The sequence below is a fragment of the Fringilla coelebs genome, assembly GCF_963513975.1.
Source record: "Fringilla coelebs genome assembly, chromosome: 5".
Lineage (NCBI taxonomy): Eukaryota > Metazoa > Chordata > Aves > Passeriformes > Fringillidae > Fringilla > Fringilla coelebs.
Window position 1 is genome coordinate 24,276,439 of NC_140033.1, and position 23,326 is coordinate 24,299,764.

Consider the following 23,326-nt stretch of genomic DNA (forward strand, 5'->3'; position numbering starts at 1 on the left):
CTCATATATGTTACAGAATAATTGAACATCAGATAAGATGAACATTTACACACATTTATTTCAAATTAAGTAGGACAGAGACAGAAAGAAGTAATATCAATCCTAGATGTATGCAAATTCTTACGACTGGGTACTTTATAATCTACTTAAGAAGCTTTCACACTAACTTTTTTTTTTCCCTGCACTTTTTACATGGATTTAACATCTGTCTCAGTATGAAGAGAAGAATAAACCTAACCAAGTGAAACTTCCAGAAAAAGCAGCCACCTTGGAAAACAGATTAGTAAAAATGGGAGTGGTAACATTGCTTGGATTTGGTTTTCTCTTATGTGTAATTAAATTAGTAGCAAAGAGAACCTGAATTTAAGTTTAGTGTTGTTTCTCATCATATCTGTAGTAATTGTATCTAGTATGTACTTTGATCTAAAAATAAAGTTATTAAAAATTAAAACCGTTACTTAAGAGCATCTTAGGGTTTTGTTTTGAAATTCATTGTTGGTACAGAATGTAGGTCTAAAATCTTGTCAAAGCTGTTTTTCATTTTGTGGCATAGAACTGTGGTTATTGCTTACTAATTACTAGTTTTGTTTTTTTATTTTTACTTGTTCAGAGGTGAATATAAGCAAATTCTGATTACTTATCACATGTTTGTATTTAAAATTATAATGCAGATGTGTTTTGGGGGTTGGCAGGGTTTAAAATATTTTAAGTAGCACTTTCAGTTTTATGTTGATAAAGATCTTTTCTCTTGCAGAGGTGCATGTATTTTTTTCTTTTCACAATCAATAGAATTGTGGAGATCTTGTTGCATTTTGTCTAGAAAGTCATTTCCCATTGAACTATGATACTTAAATTATGCCTGAAATCTGCTTCCTTAGGGATACTCACCTCTATTAAGAGTTTCATCACATCTATGAAAAGGATTATAGTAGTACTTTGCTGTAAGAATGCGGACAACTTAGAAGTCATAGGAGCTTGGTTTTTCTTGGTTTGGTCTTTCGCTACAATTTTTTTCTTAATATTTTCTCCACTTAAAAAGGTGTTTGTAATCCCACAGTGAAACATTTGTAACTGGTTTTGATCTACTTACTAAACCAGGTATGTTGGAAGAAAAGGAAGTTGGTGTAAGTGAATTCAAACTAGTTATATTTTTGTGGGTTTCAGTTAACATTTGTAAAAATGCTGAATATTTTGGAAGGAAAACTTTTATTTCAAAATGAAACAAAAGAGTGTAAAAAGCATAAACCTGAATGGATGTGTGAAACTTGGTCTCTGAGTTTTCAGAATATTGTCTAGAGTCTTGACCTTTGGTATTCCCTCTAGAGACTAGTAAGGAGAAGATAAAAACTTGGGTGCTATTCTAATCATTGTTACTGCTGTTTTCTGCTTTATTTAGAGAATTGCATTGGGTGTTTGTGTGTTTCTTTGTTACTGCAATTGTTTTACCTCCTTTCGTCCTTCAATGCCAGGAACATCCTACAGAGTGATGAGGCCAGAGGCAAAAACAACATAAGTTGGGTTGTTTTTTTTCTGTTCTGCTCCCAAAGTAGTGTCAGAGGGGATAAGCTATATTCAGCACCACCATCTTCCAGAAGTGGAAATGAAGACTTCGTCAGCATGAACAAAGTATATTGAAGAAAATACTTAAAGAATAGTTCTCTGGTTCTTCATATTACCTTAGAATTAATCCTCAACTAACAGGGTACGTATTGTGGAAGGAACATCACCTTTTATATACACACTACTCCTCCTCTAATCAGCTCAAAATGCAGTTCAAACACAGTTGCTTAGTGATGGGTTGGCTCACAGGTAGTACTAGAACTTTGACACCTAATGTCTTTTGGGAGTTTCTGTTGGGTGAAGGTGTTTGGGGTTTCTGGGGTTGGTAGCGGAGGGGGAGTGGCCAGGCATGTTGTACAGACTGTTTCCTACATGTACTTTTGCATTAGTTAAATGGAATTATTTCAACTGCTCGTAGGGTTTCTGCCCTTCAAACAATTCTGCTTCTTAGCCCTTACTTCCCCACTTAAGTGACAAATTGCATTAACAAGTCCACTTCAAAGGACACTGAATATAGTTTTCATTTCAAGAGATGCATTTCCTGCTGCTAGTAGGTCTTGACATTTGAGACAACAAAAATTCAAACTCTTTTTCCATCAATTTGAAGATCTGGTCAGCTGGAGGCCTTTTAAGCTTAACTTGGAGCTCTTGCAGTTGAACTGAAAATCTGCTTCAGGAAAGGTTTTCCAGTATTTAACTAAATTATTATGCTTTTGGTGTAAAATACTTAGCAGAGAAAAAAGTAATGCATGATAGTTTCTGGTAATTTTTTTTCAAGTGTGAGCGTTATAATATAGTGTTTTTTGGAGAAGAGAGTCAGAGGTCTGAACTTCAGGAGATGATGTCCAAAATACATTTGGAAGAAGCTGGTCTTTTTGAATTATCTTATGAATCACCTGTTTCTGATGCTTATAGTCATAATTGCAAACACACATGTGAACATCATTTGAGTTAAGCGTAGGCTTTATGCCAGCAGCATCCTCAGCATCCTGTACTGTTCAAGTAGAGTGTTCAAAATTCCATAAACCAGTCACTCAAGAAGCAAGGGTCTTGAAGTAACCAGTTTAAGTTTTCATTAATTGGTCAATCAGAAACTGCATTCCATGAGGAGGACATTTTAAGAGGCAAATGAACAAAGAATATTTTAACATACCATATAATTTAAAAAAATTAAATTGCCTTCACCCTCTTGGATTCTGAACTCGGGCTTAGATGCTGCATTTCAATATTCTTTATTCAATTTCATGTTGTTGCAGAGCCTCTTTCAAATTCTCTGACAAGGTGTCACAATATGGTAGTGATAGGGCAGGAAGCAAAGAAAAAGATTGCTTTAGCATCTGGCCCTTGAGCTACACTTTCAGAATTCTTACCCCCACCAGCACCTCCTAAGGGAGCCTTCATAGGAAAATGTCCCTGCTGAGAGGCCTCCTTCTGCAAGTCATCAAATTGCAGTCATTATCCCAGAAGAGTAAGAATACAATGATTTGCACATCTATGAGGGGATTGGAGGAGAATCCTAAAGAGCTTTGCATGTATTAAGCAGGTAAAGCAGCCCTGCTGCTGCTGTTCTCCTCCTACAGTAGTGCAAATTGGGATGCTGAGGATTGAGTGAATTGGACCTTGGGCCAAATCCTGTGGGATACCTGGTTGTTTAAAGATGCAGTGAGGTTCCTACTTGCAACTATCATTGGATACCTAACTTGTCTTCATAGGGATGATTATTCATACCATGGCCTTTTCTGAATCTATAGGCTGTTGTGTAAAATTAGGGCCTTGGGTGATCCTGTGGAGATCTGAAGGAACTGCAAAATTTATTTTTTTAGTTTTCCTGTCTAAGGCTGTTTACTGTGTCTCTTCTGTACTTTGGGATTTGCCCTGCTCTTTAAATTTGGCTTGTGCAGTACCTGGCCTTTTGTAAGGCATCACCCTTAATTATTCCTGCTAGCTAATTGCAAGTAATAAAGAGCATTTTGGGGTATGTGTATTCTTAAATTGAGAACGAGTGAGGGTGTATTTCTATTCTCATCTACCCTCAGCATGTGTTTGGTTTATCTTTTTATTTCATCCAAGTGCCTTGTTGAGGATAAGACTTAAAATGTACAATTTATTCTTCTATCTTTTGTTGTCTTTGAACCCTTACAGGTGTTTCCCAAAGCTATCACTTCCTCATGAGCAGCTGATTGTTTGCATTTGCCTTCTGTTTCACCGGTTCTGCAAAAGCTACAGGTTGTCTTTCTCAAATAAAACTCCTGTGTTACTACAAATGTAGTGAGTGATACAGACTGTAAAGTACTACAAATGTTGTTTTGGATCTTTACGTGCAGAGACTACAGTTTTGATATCTCTTAGTAGGTAGCAGGGCTACAAAGCCTTGAAGGCCTAGCAGGTATCTGAACTGCAGATTTCTGCTTTTAAAGACATGTGCTGTCATTTCTTTGTTCTGGAGGTGGGGGGAAAGTGTGTATTTGAAAATTTTAATTCCCCTATTCCAGAAATAGGAATTTTCTGGTAATGGGGCTGTATTGAGATCTGAGTGAGATATGACAATGGGGTATCACTGACATGAAATGAATTATGTGATCTCAGCAGGTGTAATACCTGATAAATTACTTCTAGTTTTTATCCTGATCCAAATGATGTAGTTTCATACAATGTAGAGCAATAGTTCCTGGAAGTGGGACTTGCAGAGATACCTCTGGGAAAGGATTTTTAGTTCTTTTAAGATATGCTACTGGCTGTAGTATCTACTTAAGAGTTTGGTGGGGGTTTTCTTAAAAAAAAAATCAGATGAGCCTTCCATGCCTTCATCTTTCCTGAAAATAGTCTTTTTTAATGTAGAAATACAGGTTTAACTACATTATTTTCATTACTGTATTGAAAAATCTCAGCTTGATTTCAGAAGGTATGCAGAAACTGGGGCTTTTTGTGCTCTGGCTACTCCACTGTCACCTGTTTTGCATATGGCACGATTTCTTAACTGTATGAGAAACTGTGCACATAATACTTTTTGAAGACACCTACAGATTTCTAGATTCAGTCTTTTCTTGCAGCAAGGGAGGCTAGCAGTCTCTCCATGCTGCATCAGGAACCAGCACTCCCTCTCAAGAGAGGCAGTCGTCCGTGAACTTTTTCAACGTGAATCCTTTCCACAGGCTGCAGTTCTTCATGAACTGCTCCACTGTGGGTCCCTGTAGGGCACAAGTCCTTCTGCAACCCTGCTCTAGCATGGGCTTCCCACAGGGTCACACCCTCATTCAACCCAGCGTGGGGTTCTCTATGAACTGCAGGTGGATCTCTGCTTCACCATGGGCCTCTGTCGGCTGCAGGAGGACAGCCTGACTCACTGTGGTCTGCTTGGGAATTTCTGCCCTGGCAGCTGGAGCTTGTTTCTTCACTGACCTGGGTGTCTCCACAGCTGTTTCTCTTATGTTGTCTAACACACTCTTCAGCACAATTGCTGTTGCAGAGGGTTTTTTTTTTTGCATGATCAAATAGTGGTCCCATAGGTGCAACTGCCATCCCTGATGGGCTTGACCTTAGCCAGTGGCAGGTTCATCTTGGCGCTGGCTGACATTGGCTCTGTCAGACATGTGGGAAGCTTCTGGCACCTTTGCACAGAAACCACTCCTGTGACCCCCTGCTACCTAAATGTGGCCATGCAAAACCAATGTGGTCCCCCAGGTTCCTTTCCAAACTTGCCTGTTTTGTCATTCTCTATAGTGAGAGTGTGGTTGTTAGTAAAAATAATGGATCCGAGGTAAGCTTCTCTAGGGCCAGCACAAAGTGCAGGGGTTGGAGAGAAAGAATCTGAATAGCAATAAAGCTGGAATGCAGATGAGACAAATGACTAATGGAGAGGAAAAGGATATAATTGATAAGCCATTAATGCAGTAGCCACAGGTAGAGGAGCTCCTGTTAATACAGAAGGGTGTGAGAAACTCGGAGAAGTCAGCTTTTTACTGCAAGCCTGAGAAAGCTGGCAGCAGGGATTGTAGCCTCCCTTTGTATGGGTCTAAAATACTGCTGTAATTTGCTGTCCTCACTTGTGTTTTTCTGCCCCAGTAATTGATCCAAAGTGTATTGTAAATGTAAGAAATAAGTTGGCCAGAAGCTAAAAATTTGTGTTTTTACACTGATGGCATATTATCAAATAGATACTAAATGCTCATCTGTTGCTTTTGAGACCTGCTGGAGTTAGTAAGAGGAGCTGTAGTTGCCTCTGGGCAAGTGCAGTTGTAGAAGCATTCATGTGTCCCAAGCTTCAATTATTCTTACTTGGAAGTCTTTGCAGGCAAAAGATTTTGACATTGCAGTTGTAGGTAGTAGTTTGGTGTTGATTTCTGAGGATTATTTGGGGTACTTCCTTCAGGTTAAGTTAGTAGTGGGTGAGTGTTAGCGCCTCAAAACTTCCCATAATTCTACATTTTCCATTTTCTTTCTAAAACGGTGCCTACATCTAGTTCAGTGTCTGGAATCTTGAGAAGTTGTACCGAGAAACACGAGAATAGCTGTAATGCACAGCCTGAAGAACAGCTCTTAAAGGGTGCTTCCTTGGTTGCTCTTCCAGGATTTTCACCTGGAGTTAACAACTGCAGGCTTCTTTTAGTAACAAGAGCTGTGTAGTCCCTAACTTACTTAGCAACCTTGGGCATTTATTTGTCTTTTTTTTAGCCAACGAATGCTGTCTTGGAAGTGGGGCATCTCCAGATGGATAATGAGGGTTTTCTGTTTGAAATACGTGTTACCCTGTATTTGCTGTGCAGAGATGATAGGAAGTGAAAAACTTGCTAAATCGCTTCTTCTTGTCTTTGCTTCCAGCCCCGGCCACATCTCCCCTCTCTCGGGCGGGGGCCGCTAGTCGCCTCTCGGGCCGGGGGGCGGTGCGGTGGCGGCGGATTCCCCCATCCCGGGATTCAAGCGCGATGGGGCGCGTAGCCCGTCCCGCTGTCGGAGCCCATGGGCCGGGAGTCCCCACGATGCGGGGCTGCGCGGGGACGCTCGGGGCGGGGGCGCCCCGGCGCCGGTGCCCGCGGAGAAGCCGGCCCGGCTTTGCGGGGCCCGTGGCGAGGGGAGGCGGCCGGGCGGTGTCCACCCTATACCGGGACTGCTCTGGTTCTCCTCTGCTTGCACCGGATCGCGGTTCCGTTCCGTATTCGGTGTTCGCGGGTGCACGTACCGAGCCATGAATTGCCGTCGTGCCAAACCCCGAGAGGTGCCAAGTGCTGCCGGTCTGTAACAGCCTGCCGGGGCCACCGCCGGCTCCGCAGCAGGTCGCGTAGCATCTCCTGGCGGGTTTGAACTCACTGTCTGCTTGTAGGGTTATTGGAAAGCAACTGGCTCCTCGGGATTCCTTGCCTAATCAGAGGTGTTACCTCCTCCTCTTCCCCCAGTGTCTCTTGACATCATTTCATCCATCAGAGTTTCAGAGGAAAAAAAAACACCAACCAAAGCAGAACCCACCCAGTCTGAGAGCAGCCCACACCAGCCCCTCAGTTTCGCCGTGACTGCAGGGAAGAGCTGGATTGGGGCAAAGATGAAGGATGGGAGCGGGGCTGAACTCTGTGTCCTGAGGGATTTGGTGCAGGGCGAACCGAGAGGAATCCAGAGCGGTGCACCGACTGGCATCCTCCGTATCCCGGCAGAGGATCAGTAAGCCCCGCGATCGCGCGTAGGGATGCGACGGTGCTTTTGACCCCCGGGAAAGAAGTAGCCCTCAAGCTGCGTTTGCCCCTGCTCGTCCTTGTTACTCCATGGGATTTCTTCTGCCCCCCGCAACTGACCTGATGTGGACCGAAGCGTTTCTAACATGAACTTTCTCCCTGGGATCTGGTGGTCTCTTCCCTTGGTCTTGGTCTGGGCTACCCCACCAGTCACCTCCTCATGGTGGTAAGCTGTGCAATTCCAGAAATTTTTATTTGCTCTTGGGGAAGGTGGGGTCGGATTAATTGTGATTTAGGGAAGGTGGGGGAAGCCTCTCCGTCTTAGTCTCGCAGAAGCGGAGCTCGCTGCTCCAGAAAGTCCGGCCTTAAAACGAGCGGATTTAGACGGTCCCGGCACCTCCTTCCACACCCCGTCCCGGCTCTGCGACCTCCTCCCCCTCCGCATAAGCACAGCGCAACTGCGGGGGCTACCCGGGGTCTCGGCAGCGGTGCGGAGGGACCCGGCCCGGCGGGGGCAGCGGGCACCGCCCGGGGCCGCGGAGGGAGCGGGAGGAGGGCAGGGAGGCGGGAGGAGAATCCGCCCGAGGGGCGCGGGCGCGGGTTGCCGCCCGCCGCTGCTGGCAGCCGCCCATCCGCGCCCCGGCGGCGCTGGGAATTGGCTACAGCGGCGCTTCTTTTTTATTATTAATTTATATTTTCCTTCTTCCTCGCCCTTCCCCGCCCCTCCCTCCTCCACAGTCCTCGCTGAACTGCGGACTGCCAGAGCAGAGGGCTGAGACCCGGCGGGCAGCGTAGGGCCCGGCTTCAAGTGATAGTTGATGTCGGCGTGGGGCGTCTCAGGCAGCTCGCTGCAAAACGCGTTAGAATGGAAACATAAACCTGCCCTTCAAACTGAGGACCCCAAACAAGCCCAGGCTGGAAAGTCTTGGTATAGGAGAGGAATTAAACCCCTTCTTGTAATTCTGGGGAACACACTTAACCTTGACTCTGGCTGATCAAAGCCCGATTTGTCAGACTGGGCATGTTTCAATAAAATGACTATCTGTGTCCTTAGTCGTATAAACGTTATTTACTGTGATGGCTTTCTGTCATGGTGTCTTCTAAATGCGACTTAACTGTATATTTTTAGGAAGTTACGGCATTAACGATTTCATGATCGTATAAAATAATGAAAATTCAAGAAAAGAACATTTTCTTCTGTTTGATCCCTTCAAAAGACACCTATAGAAGTTTGGATTTTATGAAAGGTACCATTCGAAACATTTCAGGACTAATAGAGACCATCTGGATACAGATGATGTAATTTAATTTTTTCAAGGTTTGGTTTTTTTATTTTTTTTTTTAAAGTACTGCACGGAGCTGCAGTTGCTGGGCTTGGGGTTCTCCTGAATGCTTCACGTTATTAAAAAAACACAGGGTCGATGACTAATTGTAAAGGATTTCCAGCAAAAAGGCAGAGGTAGCTGCAGCTCGGGAGCCGCCAAAGGAAGGCTCCGGGGCGCTGAGGACCCTGCTTCCCTCGGAGTCGGTGCACGGGGGTCGGCGCGGGCCCCCGGTGCTGCCCTGCCCCTTCCCTCCCGCAGGTACATGGGCGCCGTGAGCTCGTCGCGGGTGATGTGCGACAACGTGCCGGGCCTGGTGAGCCGGCAGCGGCAGCTGTGCCGGCGGTACCCCGAGGCGATGCTCTCCATCGGCCGCGGCGTGGCCGCCTGGACGGCCGAGTGCCAGCACCAGTTCCGCCGGCACCGCTGGGACTGCAACGCCCTGGAGCGGGGGCAGCGCCTGCTCGGCCGCGTCCTGCTGCGCAGTGAGTCCCGGGGCCGCGCTGAGGGAGGGGCTGCCCGCCTTGGGTGGGGCGTGCAGCCCCCGCGCCCACGGCCCGAGGGTAAAATGGGCTTTGGAGAGTCGGCCTGAGGGTACAAGTGTTCCTCATAAGGGTGACAGTGGCTGTTGTGGGGCTGGCACCCCTCGGGCAGTGTGCGGGAAGGATGAGAAGAGGTGGCCATCCTGTATCCTTCACCCTTAGCAAGGGTGAAGCTTAGTTTGACGTTTCGGGAGGAAAGGAAGAGGACATATAAAGTTATTTTAGGGTCTCACAGACAGCAGAACTGCATATATGATAACACGAACATCTGTATTGCTTAAAAACCTGTATCAAATCAGGGAGATAGTGTGGGGTTTTGGCATATTAGGAGCTAGCTCTGCAGCTCCCAACTTCTCTTTTTTGGTGTATAATGGATATAAAACCCACATATTAAGGCCTATGGGAAATTGAGGCATCAGCATGTGGCAACAGGACAGAAGACTTTCCATCACAGCCCGGCCTCAGGATACCAGGACTCGGGATGGGGCCTGCTGAGATGGGCAGCTCAAGTGCAAACAGGAGCCCAGTGCATTGGGATGGCAGGAGACAATTCCTCCTGCAGGCCGGTTCCCGCTGGAGCGTTTCGCCGGGAAAGCGCAGCCCCAGGGTGCAGTGCCTCCAGGGCTGTGCTGCCTGCGGGGTGAGCAGTCTGTGCCCATGCCGGGCAGCACTGCCCTCCAGGCACTGCGGCATTTCGGGTCAGGCTCCCAGAGAGAGAGAGAGAGAGAGAGGCACACACATGTGGTAGAGGTGAGCCAGGCTTGTGCAACCCCAAGCAACTGAGGGCTCAATGTTGTGCTTCCCACCCTGAGGGAGCATGGTTAAACAGGGAGGTCTTGTCATCTAAAGGTCGGAGTAAGGCATTTAGTGAGTCTTCAGATCTCATATGTGGCCCTTTGACCCTAAGAAATGGCTGAGATTTGTTACTGTGTTAGAATGTCCTTAGCCCAAGGGATAAACCTGCTGAGACTTAGTGACTGCAGCTCTTCTCACCAAGTGCCACACCCTGTGCACATGGCCCTCCTGGTGCACAGCCAGTGCGGCTGACCCTGCCCTGGCACTTGTGTCCCTGGAATGTGCCTGGCATCATTCTAAACTGTGAGCAGCCTGGCACCTGCAAGGAGGGGAGTAGGAAAGTACCCTGGGACTATTGCCCCACTGGTGGGGACGGAGAGGAGGATGGCAGACACTGACCCAGGCAGGGGGATTTTCATTCCATGCTCGGTTCTGCTGCTGGCGAGCCATTGGTTCCTGTAACCAGCTTCATGTTCCCTTAGTAATTATTTGTGAGTAACCAGCAACGTCACCCATAGGCTGAAGTTTTCAGTGAGGTTTGTCTGATACTCAGGAAAACATGTCTGGGAGAATAGCCTAATAATGATGAGGCTGTGTAATAAAAAAAGTAAAAATGCAGTTTTTCCAAAAGTGAAGTTTTCATTCACTGTTGGCTCATGTGAGAGAATGATAGCATCAGGCTTTTGAGCTCTGCACTGAGCCTGATCAGGCTGTGATTGCTATGGAAATGTGGCTTTATAGTGCTCTAATAAAATTGATTAGTTCAATAAACTCATGTAAACCTTTTCTCTTTCAACAATATCAAGTGTTTCTTTTTAATTAACACTTTGCAAATTTTTGATATTTCTGAATAAGTTTTCTCAGAAATAAGTCTTCCAAAGAGCGTGATTTCTAACAAGCCATGGCAACTTCTGCCTGATTTTGAAGGCGGTGTAGGGAAGGCATGGTTTGGCCAGTTGCCATTTGCAAAAGACTTGCACAGCATGTGGAGGTTTAGGGTTAACTTCCTCATAAGTTAAACATATTGGTGCTACTGCAATTGAAATACTAAATATTAAGTTCTATGGTGTAATTCTGCCTCTACCAAAAAAGTCACTGTTAGCATTTGTCTTTGGGATCCTCTCTTACTGTGCTAACATTACTTAAGGCTCACAAGCCATGCAAAGAAGTCTCTCTCACTGCAAGTTGTCTTAGATATTGCACAAAAAAAATTCACTTGTTGTTCTTCCTATGCTAAAAACTTTAAAAGTAGGAAAATATTCCATTACCATAAATAGAGTTGTGGCAGTGTAATGTAGCTCTGTATTGTAAACTACTGCATCTTAAAATAAAAGCAATTATTACATTGAAATAGGTACCCAATTGCATTGAAATAGGTACCTAATTGCCAATGAGTAGATATAGTCTAGAAATTTAGATAATCTTTGGTAAAATAAAGTATCTTGGTTAGGAGATGGGAAAGCTGCCAGAGCAGCTGGCATGAAGAAGTCACAGCTGCCAGACCAAATCCTGCCTCAAGCATGACACAAGTGGTGCCATTGATTTAATGGAACTTATTTGTGTGAATTACAGTTACAGGCTTGATTCTAGGCAGAAAACATAATATTAACTTATTTTTCAGAAAATAACACTCAAGTTTTCTCCCTAGCACATTTTAAGCAGGAAAGTCTCTTCCAAGAGCTTCAGGAGAGGAAAATCTAGCTTCAAGAGTTACTTGCAGTATTTTGCAATATGCGTGTTGTTTTAGTGTCCCTATTTAATAATTTCTTAAACTTATCTCTCACACAGCACTTCATATATTCTTCCAAATTCGTGAAACACGATAGGAATACCAGCTGTCCTATTCACATATCTGTACAAAATAACTGATCCATGAAAGTATATGAATCAATATCAGAAGCAAATGTTTAATGTTTTCCAGCTCTAACACTATATTGATGAGCTTTTACCAGGGAGGGGTCCAAGCTTAAGCCATGACTAATTCTGGCTCCAGGGAATGTGTATTTGTGTGATTTCAGCCTAGTTTATCTTTTGCTCTGCAAAAAAGTCCAGCCTAACTGTCTTGGATATAGGACAGCCACTCAAAGTAGCTACCCCAGTGATATTTAATGTGACTTTTTTTGTTTCAGGTAGTCGAGAATCTGCTTTTGTACACGCCATCTCCTCTGCTGGAGTTGTTTTTGCCATCACCAGGGCATGTAGCCAAGGGGAGCTGAAATCCTGCTCCTGTGATGCCAAGAAGAAGGGCTCTGCCAAGGACAGCAAGGGCCATTTTGACTGGGGTGGCTGCAGTGATAACATTGACTATGGCATTAAATTTGCCAGAGCCTTTGTGGATGCCAAAGAACGGAGAGGAAAAGATGCCAGGGCACTGATGAACCTTCACAACAACAGAGCTGGAAGGAAGGTGGGTGTCTGTGCAATAGATGCCTAGAGACATTCTTGGACAGCTCTCTTGTGTCTGGGGCAGTTAATGCTTGGCCCTTGCTGTCTGGTCTCAGCAGTTATGAACAAATACAGGAAGAGCAGGAGCCTGAGCTGCTGTTCCTATCTTCCTTGGAGGTTCAGTGTGACAGAGATCTAGAAACAGACTGAATTCAACTACCTTACAGTATTCTTGTCATAGTCACTTCAGTCATTCCTTCTATGGGAAGTTAAGCAGGAGTCTAAGCTGCAGGATCAGTTTGGATGGAGGTTTTGCTTTAAGCCTGGTTCTTATATAAGCAGGAGTTTTATTTTTTCATTAATACAGAATAAAAATTCCCAAGAGAGGTTGAAGATCACACTGAAGAACAGGCTTGACAAAGAGCAAATCCTAAATAACTCTTGAGAAAAAAACCCATTCTGTCAATTTCTGTATGTATATGGTTAACTTAATCACAAAGTGAGCAGAGATAAAAGGTAACTGCTTCACTTTTAAAGAAAAAAAACCCAAAATACATGTCCGTCCAAAAGGGAATGGCCTCGGAGCATGACCTGCAACCCCTTTCCTAAACATTGAAAATACCATTCCTGATTTTCAACTAAAAAAGTCTTTACCTTCACATCATAGGTGAGTAGGAGGAGCAGTTGCCAGGTGTATTGCCCACCTCTGGTGCAATGGCTGAGGAATATCTGCACTAACATTTTGTGGTGGTAGCTATAAAAAGTAAGAATAGTGCATGAAACTGGAATATGCTGTTTCATTTTTTAATGCATGTTAAAACTTTGCTGCTCCCATGACATCTGAAATACAGAAAAAACCTTTTTATTATGCTAGACCAAGAACTTCTGGAATTATTTGTAGAGGCTTTCATGTCTTATCTTTATGTACATTTAATACATAAAATCTTCCTTAATGTCTTCCTTAATGTATATTTAATAGGAATTAAGTTTGTATTCTGATTGATTTTTGTACTGCAAGTAGATGATTTTCCTGAAAAATTTTTGTTCTTCAGCATCTTTCTTCCACCTGCTTATTGCCAGTAGGTGTAATTAACATGTCATGTAGGCAGATGAGGCTTTTCAGATCAGTGATAGGCACATGCAGTACTGTGGTCATGTTTCTGCTACAACACAAAGATTTTTTTTAGGGGTGAATAAGTTCCATGATGGGGAGTACTTTTTGTAGTATTTGAGCATCTTATTATTTTTAAGTTTTGAAAAAACACCTCTGCCAAATGCTAAGGTTGTACTGGTAAGGTAGATTTTTAGAAAAAGAAATTTTACTAAATATATTCAAGTAAAAATAATGAATATGTTCTCATATGCTCTAGGACCTGCTTTGTGGACAGAGACATTGTTTTGTATTTGCAGTGCAGTTGTGTAGGTTTAGCTTTGCAGGGATCTCACCACCTCAGCTGCCCACAACCCTGGCATTTTGACCTGGGTAAGACCATGTGTGTCCTTGGTTTTTTCTTTCCCCCAAAAGGGGGGTTGATATATCTCTTTTAAAACGAGACTATTCCAACTGTGCTAATTAAAAAATAAATAGAACAAATATTTTTAATATTCCCATATGAATCATAGAACATAATATGCTGTATATCAGTGTAGGAACATTACTGAAAAAATAGAGTCCATATTCCTATGTGCTTCTTCCACTATTCCAGAAAGTTGTTTTAAACATACAAGTAATTAAATTGATTTCTGCTCAGATAATTAAAACCAAGCATCTGCTTAAATCCCAGATTTGTGATATGGCAATGAAATGGGGCTGTGGGAATGCCAGTGACTTCTTTGAAGTAGTCATATCATTTACAAGTTGGAAAGAAAATTGAAAGTCCTTTGGTTTTATAATACATTCTCACTTTATTACTAAGTGCTTGACTGAAAAAGGCTGCCCCACTGTGCATCAGTCTCACTTCTAATCATGGAGCTTTCCTCTCTCTTACCTTCCTCCCATGATGACATTCCTCTTGTACAAACTCTAAAAAGTTCATATTTCATGAACCCTCAAGGCATAATATTTATAGATCAAATATCCATATCTACATAATTAGGAATGAATTATTTACTGTCTATGAACCTATCTGTTGTCCTCCAACATCATACAGATAGCTTAAATGTCTGAGATGAAGCTGAAATGGCTTTAATACTATCCAGATGTTAAATTAATGATAAGGGTGATCTCTCCAATGCACACTAATGAAGGTCTTATCCTGAAATGTTTGTTAAAATCTGTATAAGCATTTTAAGTATACTATATTTTAAAATTCTGCATAGATCTGTTGCCTAGCACAGGTACAGTGCTTTACACAGTCTTTTAAAAAGAATTTAAATACGAATTTCTGGGCAATATTTGAAATGCTGCTCAGGGTTAAGGGCAACCTCATGGAGATGAGCTGGAGAGGCTCAGCGTGGTCAGCACGGTGATCCTGCAGCTGGAACGATGGGGAAAGGGGGCACCTTCCCCTCCCAAGGGCTGAATGATTCTGGCCATTTCTGATTATTTGCTCCTGTCCAGTCTGTGTCCTAGCACTAGAGACCCCGCGATCCTTGGGATGACTAGCAGGAGCAGGAAGGTAAGCTCAGCAGCCGCAGGATTTTTGTGTGTGCGGTGACTCAAGCAACCAGAGCAGAGCAACCACATGGGGATGACTTGATGCTACCAGTGGGTGTCACTACAGACCGTAATTTGGAGACCCATCGCAGGCCTGGCACTACAGGATGGATGGAAAAGGGCTGAGAAGCAATTAATTATTACACTTTGTTTTACCTGTGTGTATTTATATTTACCTGTGCATTTCTAAACAGGCCGTGAAGCGGTTTTTGAAACAGGAGTGCAAATGTCACGGTGTGAGTGGATCCTGCACCCTAAGGACCTGCTGGCTGGCCATGGCAGACTTCAGGAAAACAGGAGATTATCTGTGGAAGAAATATAATGGAGCAATTCAGGTGGTCATGAATCAAGATGGCACGGGTTTCACTGTGGCTAATAAGAAATTTAAGAAGCCGACTAAGAATGACCTGGTATACTTTGAGAGCTCTCCAGACTACTGTATCAGGGACAGGGATGTAGGTAAGCCTCTCTCATTACATGTGAATGCTTTTATTAAAGACATTTGTACTTCAAAGGTCAAAAATTATAATTTCATCGAGTGTGTGTGTGTATATATGCACACACACACACACACAAAAAAATATACATATATATATATATATATATAAAAATCCATGCATTTAACCAGGAGGAAAGAGGAAAGAAGATGTGTTCCTAAGGACTCAGTACAAGAACAATAGTTCCTTCTTGGTGTCTCTAGGTGTACAACAGCTAGTTGTTCTCATATAATTCAGCAGTTTCTGCCAGGTGCTATGGAGCCCTGGAGATGCTGTAAGGCAAAGCTGCTTCAGTACAGGTTTGAGTTATGCTCTGGAGGCAGGTCCACGCTGGGCACAGCCACACTCACTCTTGTGCCACACAACTCACTCCAGAGCTGCCCCAGGTCCCGTTGAGGCCACCTCCTGTTGCACTGCTTCCTTTCCACGTGGTTATGCTTCCACTGTGGGCCCCTCCTTTGTCTGCACCTTCCCACAGCTCACTGTGGCTGTGGAGCCTGGTCACAGACACTCCTGTCCCCATCTAATGTGGGAGGTACAGCCAGTGACAATCCAGCCTTGCTTGCACCAGTCAGGGCAGCTGTGGGTACATGGAGTGAGGCAGCTGAGGATGTGCAGGTGGATGGAAGGGTAGAGGTGGGTGGGACACAGCAGGCTTGGCTGAATGACACAGCTGTTTATTCCTCTTTTTGAGGCAGTGTTGGCTCTGTCCATGACAACCATCACATTTTCTGGAGAGTTGTGCCAGCCCCCGTGGGAAGAGATAAAGTATTGGTGCTGCTGTTAACGCTGCACCACTTACACACTTAGCAATGTTACAGAATTCAAGGCACTGCCAAGCACCAAGAAACCTGCTAACTGCTCTTGACCCATGTACAGTATTTCCTGATACGGCAATTAAAAACTAGCAACTAGAAAAACAGAAATTTGGAAAAGAGAGGCAGACTGAGTAATGTATGAGAGAAGTTGTGGAACTAATTAATAGGTTGTATAACAGACCAGATTGCACCCCATATGACAAATCTGTAAGTGTCTGGATAGCAATGCAGCTCAACTCTTTTTGGCACTGCTGCATGTTTACCATCCAAGTTTGCTTGGAATAAACATTGCAAAACAGCTGTACTTAAATAAGAACAATATGTGAATTCCTGGTCATGTACTATTGACTTCAGTGAATGCAGAATTTCATCCAGTACAATTACATTGTACAGTGTTTCTGGTTAGTTGAGTCGTCAGCATAATTTTAAATGTTATTTATTATTTTGGCAGGTGATGTTTATTACCTGCACGAGCCCATGCCATTCCTTGAATAGTGGCTGATACTGTAAAGTCTAATCCAAGTGAATAAATGGACATATTGTGGCATCATGCAGAGATTAACTTTGCAGACTAGGATTTTTTCAAAACACTTATCTCTTGATGTTGCCTCATTCATTGTAAAAAACATCATTTTTTTCCCCCTGGAAGAAGAACTTGTACGCTACCCAATTCTATGTCAAGAAGCCATTTAATAATGTCTTTGTACTAAGCCTAATCTCATCTGTCAGTCTTGTTATTATGGAGGAGAGTGGGCATTTTTCACCACAGTGTATTACATGCATTTGCCAGACATTGACAAGCCTGCCCAGAGATGGCAAAGTCTGATATGTTTTTTTGGCTCAGCTCAGTATAATGCTGCACCTGAGGTGGTGTTTCTTTGCTGCTCAGAATTCAGAGAATGTGGTTGTTTGGAAGAGCATATTCTTAGAAAAATGCAGTAAACCTTTGTTGGGATGTGGGATGCCCTGCTGCTTGCATGGAGCAAAGAGCCACACAAACAAAACCTGGTCTGGTTTTGGAGGGAGATGATTTTGGCAGCTGCGCCACATTTTTTTCATTTTTTTGTTTGCCCTGTTGAGCATTGCAGAGTGCCAGTCTCGTTAAATGACTGCAAATGAAATGAGATTATGGAAGTCAGAGTCTGGAAATAGGTGGGGAGCATCTCAGTGTCAGCTGAATGTAATGCCACAATGTTGTAGTATGTCATTGAATACAGTTCTGCCTATCATTCTCCAGGGAATTCAAGTGATTTAGGGCTTCAGGGAAAAAAAAAATTGTCTGGAGGTTGGTTAGTGTTGGAGCTGAATGAAGGATTCACAGAGAAAACCTTATGAAGCATCATGACTTTACCAGGATACAACTTCCCAAACTAAAATGTCCAAGCCAGTGTGCTCTGTGGCTTGATTGTGCTAACACATAGGAGCCAGTGAGTTAAAAGTGCTCAAGGATTCTGCCATCAGCAGCCTACCCAGGAAAAAAGCAGATACCTTATCTTCCCCCACTGGAGCTTCCACCCTGGGTCAGGCATTCTGTCTGAGGGGGCAGCTGGACATACATACATGGAGCACCCCAAAATGGAGTTTGTTGGATTTTTTTTTTTCTCCAGAAAGGAAAACAGGAGTAATTGATTTCAGGAGGGGTATCATATGGGAAATCACTAATAGTAGCTCAATAGCAAGATAATCTTATAACCTGACCACCTCTTTCCTTGCCTTAGGATTTCACAAAGGACCAAATGAAGATTTTTCACAAGTGTTCAGAATTCATTTCACCCTGCCCATATGACTCTGCTGAAATAATTTTTGCCCAAAATTTCATACTCAAAATTTGATAGAAACAGAGATAGAACATCCCAGAGAGCTTTTAAAAGTCATCCTAGGTAAACTGTTGTTTTTATCAACACATGGCCATCTCTTCAGTGCTGGCCTGGGAAATCCCAGCCCCTCCAGACAAATCTGCCTCCAATGTGTACTGCCTGTTCTCTCCAGCCCTTCTCTACTGGGTGTTGTCTATAAGATCCAGTAGGTCCAGAGCTATTTTTCTGTGAACATTTCCTTCAATTGTTTTTTCCCCAAGAATACGTGTGAGGAAACTATCATTGGGGATTTCACTGGTTTTGCACTGGTTTTTTTTTGCTTTTGTTTGTGTATATGTGTGTGTGAAAGTCTAATAATGGATGCTCTTGCTTGACACCAGATTTTAATAAATAGAAATAGAAGGAAAAAGCTCTCATTATATACTAATAAATATATTTTAGGGCTTAAGGAATGGAAAGAAAATATTTTGCAACATAACACATGTTGATTTCCAAAAATAACTGTGCAAACTAAAAAGAAAGGACTTGATGTACAGGCTGTGAACTTGGCAGTATGAAAAGCTGTGGATGTTTTGGCAGGTAAAATGTGTGTAGGCATGGCAGTTCCAACATTTGAAATAAAAACAAAGAGGTTGTACAAAAACTTTTTACAAGTTAGAACTTACTCCTGCCTCGTAAGTGATGAGGAAGTGCATTGCAGGTAGCAGGCAGAAAACTCTGCCTTATATTGTGCAGTCTTCTGCTGCCTTCATCACTCAGGCCTGCCAAGGAATGCAGTGATTTGTCTGGCTCCTCCCTGCTGGTTATTGTTCCTTTTCCTTCTCACTAGAGAAGCTGCAGAGAATCTGAAGGTTCTTTTTGAACTTTAAAAAAGAGGTTGGTTTTGCTCAAAAACTAAGCCATTGTATGAGCTTGTTTTCACTTTTGTCACAATCTGTGACAATTAAGTCCCCCGTTGCAGTCAGGTAGTAAATGTTGATGTTTTGTGGTCAGCTTTAGATGACACCAGTTTCTGACTGTCTGTTAGTGGCTGAAATAGTTTTGGTTTTGAAGCTGGTGGCAAAACTCCTGTTGAAATCAGTGGGTGCATCCTGCTTAGGTTGTCCTTTAGTGCTGTGTGATTTCTCCTTACATCTGGAAATAAGAACATTGGACTTGGAAACGAACTTGTATGTCAGCTGAGGAATGTGGCCAAACCTTTCTGGACAGCTCCTGATGGATGTGGGGGAATGTGGGTCTTCCTTCACCCCAGCAGCCAAATACCACAGCCCCACTCTGCTCCTGGCTGGGAGTTGTGCTGAGGTGGAGGGCAGCTTTGCTTTTCCTCCACTGGTGTGAATTCCTGATACAGAATGTTAATCATGTGGGTCACAAGCTTGGCCTTTGTAATGTTTTTTTGGTCTGAAAAGAGAGAGCAGGACAAGTGCCTTTCAAAGTTCTTCATAGAATCAATTAGGTTGGGAAAGACCTCTGAGGTCATCACATCCAACCTTTGATCAAACTAGATCATTCCCTAAGGGCTACACCAAGTCTTTCCTTAAACATGTCCAGGGCCAGTGATTCCACCCCCTCCCTGGGAAATCCATTCTGATGTCTGATAACCCTTTCTGTGAATTTGGTTGTATTTTCCACAGTCTGGGATGTGATGGATATTGCTATGGGCTGACACAAACAGCAGAAATTACATTCAGGCATCCCAGCTGTTTGCTCAGCATCATGGATGGAGGAGAGTGTGATGGCTGGGAAGCAGGATCTGGCTTTTTTTCTGCCACAGGCTTGCTGTGGTACCCTATGTGCATCATGTAGTTCTGCATCCCCCTGGCTCCTCAGCCTTGCCTAGACTGGGGGCACTGGGGGCCACTGGAAGTCTCTCTTCCCCCATCATGGAATGATTGCTGAAAAAAAGATCTGGGAGAGGCCTCTTGGCATCCCTGCTGTGCCTGTTATGCCAGTTCCCCCAGTGCAGCTGGCTCTGCAGGGAGAGCTGCACGGCTGAGGGCTTGCTGGGAGCAGTGTGTGCCCATGTGAGTCACTGCTGGGGACACCTCTCCCCCCTCCTGCAGGGGATCCAGGTGCCAGCACTGGCTACAGGGGCACTGGGCCAGGAGCAGGAGTTACTGCTGGTCTCCTGGTGCAGGGAGTGCCTGATGCACCACACGGTTGGTTGTTACAGCCAGCGGAGATGCTCCCCCAAATATCAGAGGTTTACTTTAAAGTGGTGTTCAAGGATTGTGCAGAGCATTGGTCCATAGGCAGCAGCATGAACATGCTCAGACCCCAAGGAGATTTGGGATTTATCAGGCTGCAGGTGCAGGAGCCTGTTTCTGGCTCCATTCAGAGGGTTTTCTCTTCCCTCTGCCAGTTCCCTCTGGGGTGGCTCAGCACATCTCTGGTGCAGCAGCACCTTTGCAGCTCAGGAGCCCTGTGGCAGGGCTGGGGGCTCAGCAGCTGGGAGTGGCTCTGGGATGGGCTGGGGACCCTGTGCTCAGCCTTTTGCTCTGCCTGCAGCAGACATGAACCAGCTGGTCCATGGTGAAGCTCTCCAGGTGTATACCTCTACCCAATGAATATTTAAATAAGTACAAGAATCTAGGCCGTGGGAGAGGGAAGCTGTGTTCTAGGGGCTGAAGTACTTCTCCAGGACAGCAGCTGAAGACTGTCCCAAGTTTGATACAAAAAGAGGAAAATTTGCACCCCCATGGCTGAGAGGCTGGATCATGTGTTGGTGCCATGAAAAAACATACTTTGAGGTGACTTTGGTCCAGTTCCTGAGATCCCTCATTGCATTAGTGGTTTGGGGTCAGCCCCCATATAATAGGAAGTCTTCCTGATGCTGGGGGAGCAGCAAGGAATGGAGAGACAGTGAAGACTTGTATCTTATAAACTGCTTTGAGACAGCAGCATCACTGCATACAACCATAAATTCACCATAGGGGGGAAAACCTGAAAGTTAGAAATTATTCACCCTAAATTATTAATAATTACAATTTAACTGCAGTTTACATTTTATTAATTAAGATCGGTTTGCTATCCTAGCTTATGCAAATTTTAATTAATGTTTGCATGTATTAGTTTTCCTTAAGAAGGTAAATTGTTCATGTTCGGTGTGCAGATGCAAATACGCTTTGTAAAATAATTCCAGTTAATTTACTGACCACAGCCATTACTTAGGGAATATCACCTTGCCCAAGAAGAGAATGGAGTTGTAATCAGGTCTATGGAAAATGTCAGAAGAATGTTAAGTTTTGGATATATCTGCATTTGATTCATAATAGCAATACATAGGAAATTAGGTGAGGCAATTAATTTTTATGACGTTTTCAGTTTGGTGATAATAACCTGTCAGCAGCTGTGGTATTGATCCTAAAATGTACCCTAAAATCAGTTTGTGTTAGATGAACGGTGGCTCCTGTGTGGTACAGTCCCTGTTCAGACTCAGACATGCCTTACAGAGCCATTTTGTGCCATGTGGATATAGGCACAGGCATTTCAGCCACTCCTCCTGAGTGTTTGAAGAATGCAAGAAGGTATGGTGTGGTTCCTCTCCCTCTTTCTGTCCACAGCAGGCTATAATTTAGTTTCTTCTAATCTTATCATGAAAGGGGAGAGGAACCCTTGGTGTCACCCACCAGAGATGAAAGAGCAGCACAGAGCAGCAGCTCTTCAGCTGCCACCTGAACTGGTGGAACGGGGCCTGTGAGTGGACACAGCAGCAATGCTGAATGCCTGGGGTGCTTCTGCACTCACTTCTGCAAGACTTTAATCACAGGCAGCACAGTTACTTCACCCACTGAGTCCCTTGCAGCCACCAAATTCTGTGGTCTTCTCTCCAAGCCCTCTCCTGCACACCCAGAGCTCCTCAGCAAAGCTCGTGAGATCCTGAGCACCATGAAGAGGCTCCACCTGGGCATTCCATTTCAGATAGTCCTGGGGGACTGGGTGCAGGGCTGCCTTGGGAAGGGTGTCTGCTCCCTGGGAGAAGAAAGTTCCAGGGAAAGGTGAAGCAAAGCATGATAATATTAACAGAATCAAGCAGACCCTTAAGTATTTCATCCATTTTATTCCTCCTCATCTCCAGGCCTGATTCCTAAGGGAAATATGGGAGCAATTTTACCTTTATAGGCATTTTCCTGGCTTGATATTGAATCCTGGGTGATGTGATGTTAAAGCATCAACTGCATCGCAAATTATGTCTCCCATACCTATTTTCACATGCTTGCTGTCTTCCCTTAAAACCTGGCTGCTGACTTGTGCTGCGCTCCCTTTGCAGGCTCCCTTGGCACAGCCGGCCGAGTGTGCAACCAGACCTCGCGTGGCATGGACAGCTGTGAGGTGATGTGCTGCGGGCGGGGCTACGACACCTCCCGCGTCAGCAGGATGACCAAATGCGAGTGCAAGTTCCACTGGTGCTGCGCCGTGCGCTGCCAGGACTGCCTGGAAGTGGTGGACATTCACACCTGCAAGGCGCCAAAGGGCGCTGCCTGGATGTCCCGGACATGACACGCAGGCTGCTGATGCTGGGGACCACGGCCTTTGCCCTTCCTGGTCCATGCAGGGAATGCAGCAGAGATCTTTTTTATTTCTGTGCCCGCTTTGCCTTTGTTGTTCGTTGCAGAGATGCTGCTGAAAAATTGATATAAACCCTGCAGCATTTACTGCGCATTTCTGCATGACAGTGTTGCTGCAGTTGTCTCTGCATAAACTGATGCAGCTCTGGAAGGATCTATTTATGCCAGGACTCTTCCAACCACCGTGTAACTCTCACCCAGAACGCTTGTGGCAATTCATTCCTGCCATCAGGAACCAGAGAAGATACAAAATATGGCACTTTTACAAGATCACCACCACCAACAGCGTGGGCTGGGCTTGCTCAAGCATCTTCTGAAGGATCTTGGGCAGGTCACAATTGGGCCCTGGATACTGAATGGCTCAGGAGTTTGAGCACTGGTTGGTGATTTCCCCATGAAAGAAAATTTGCAGCCAGATTGGTGAAAAACTTTACTGGAAGGGTGTTAGTTCATCCCTGGCGGACAGGCGTTTCTAGTAAGGTAGCCACTTGAGGCCACCCTGGCCACCATTAGCACACTTTGGCTTCCTATGGGGCAGGAATTGACCCATGACCTAAAGCAAAGGAAATTGCAGGAGATAAATTCAGCCACAACACTTTGATGAACTATTAGAGTCAAAAGCAAATGTCTTAGTTATATGTTTGTGAAAACTTGCCTTAAAAGCTTCTAAAAAATAATTAATATTAACTGCTGAGGTTTTGGGGTT

At 44.3% G+C, this 23,326-nt stretch overlaps 2 protein-coding genes across 2 annotated transcripts in view; both read left to right on the forward strand.

Annotated features, from left to right (window-relative positions):
- The window catches only part of ASZ1 (ankyrin repeat, SAM and basic leucine zipper domain containing 1), a gene marked incomplete at both ends in the record, with an annotated part of 31,428 nt that extends 31,067 nt beyond the window's left edge, over window positions 1–361 (forward strand). The window contains one exon of the mRNA XM_084205433.1: window positions 215–361. Within this exon, the coding sequence (XP_084061559.1) occupies window positions 215–361 (147 nt within the window). The remainder of the gene's footprint in view (window positions 1–214) is intronic.
- A 7,005-nt stretch (window positions 362–7,366) lies between these two features.
- Window positions 7,367–22,552, forward strand: WNT2 (Wnt family member 2; the record flags this gene model as incomplete). The annotated part of the gene is made up of 5 exons (XM_084205656.1): window positions 7,367–7,446; window positions 8,804–9,027; window positions 12,009–12,286; window positions 15,115–15,379; window positions 22,323–22,552. 5 exons carry the CDS (start codon window positions 7,367–7,369, stop codon window positions 22,550–22,552), a joined length of 1,077 nt encoding a protein of 358 aa, XP_084061782.1.
- Window positions 22,553–23,326: the final 774 nt, after the last annotated feature.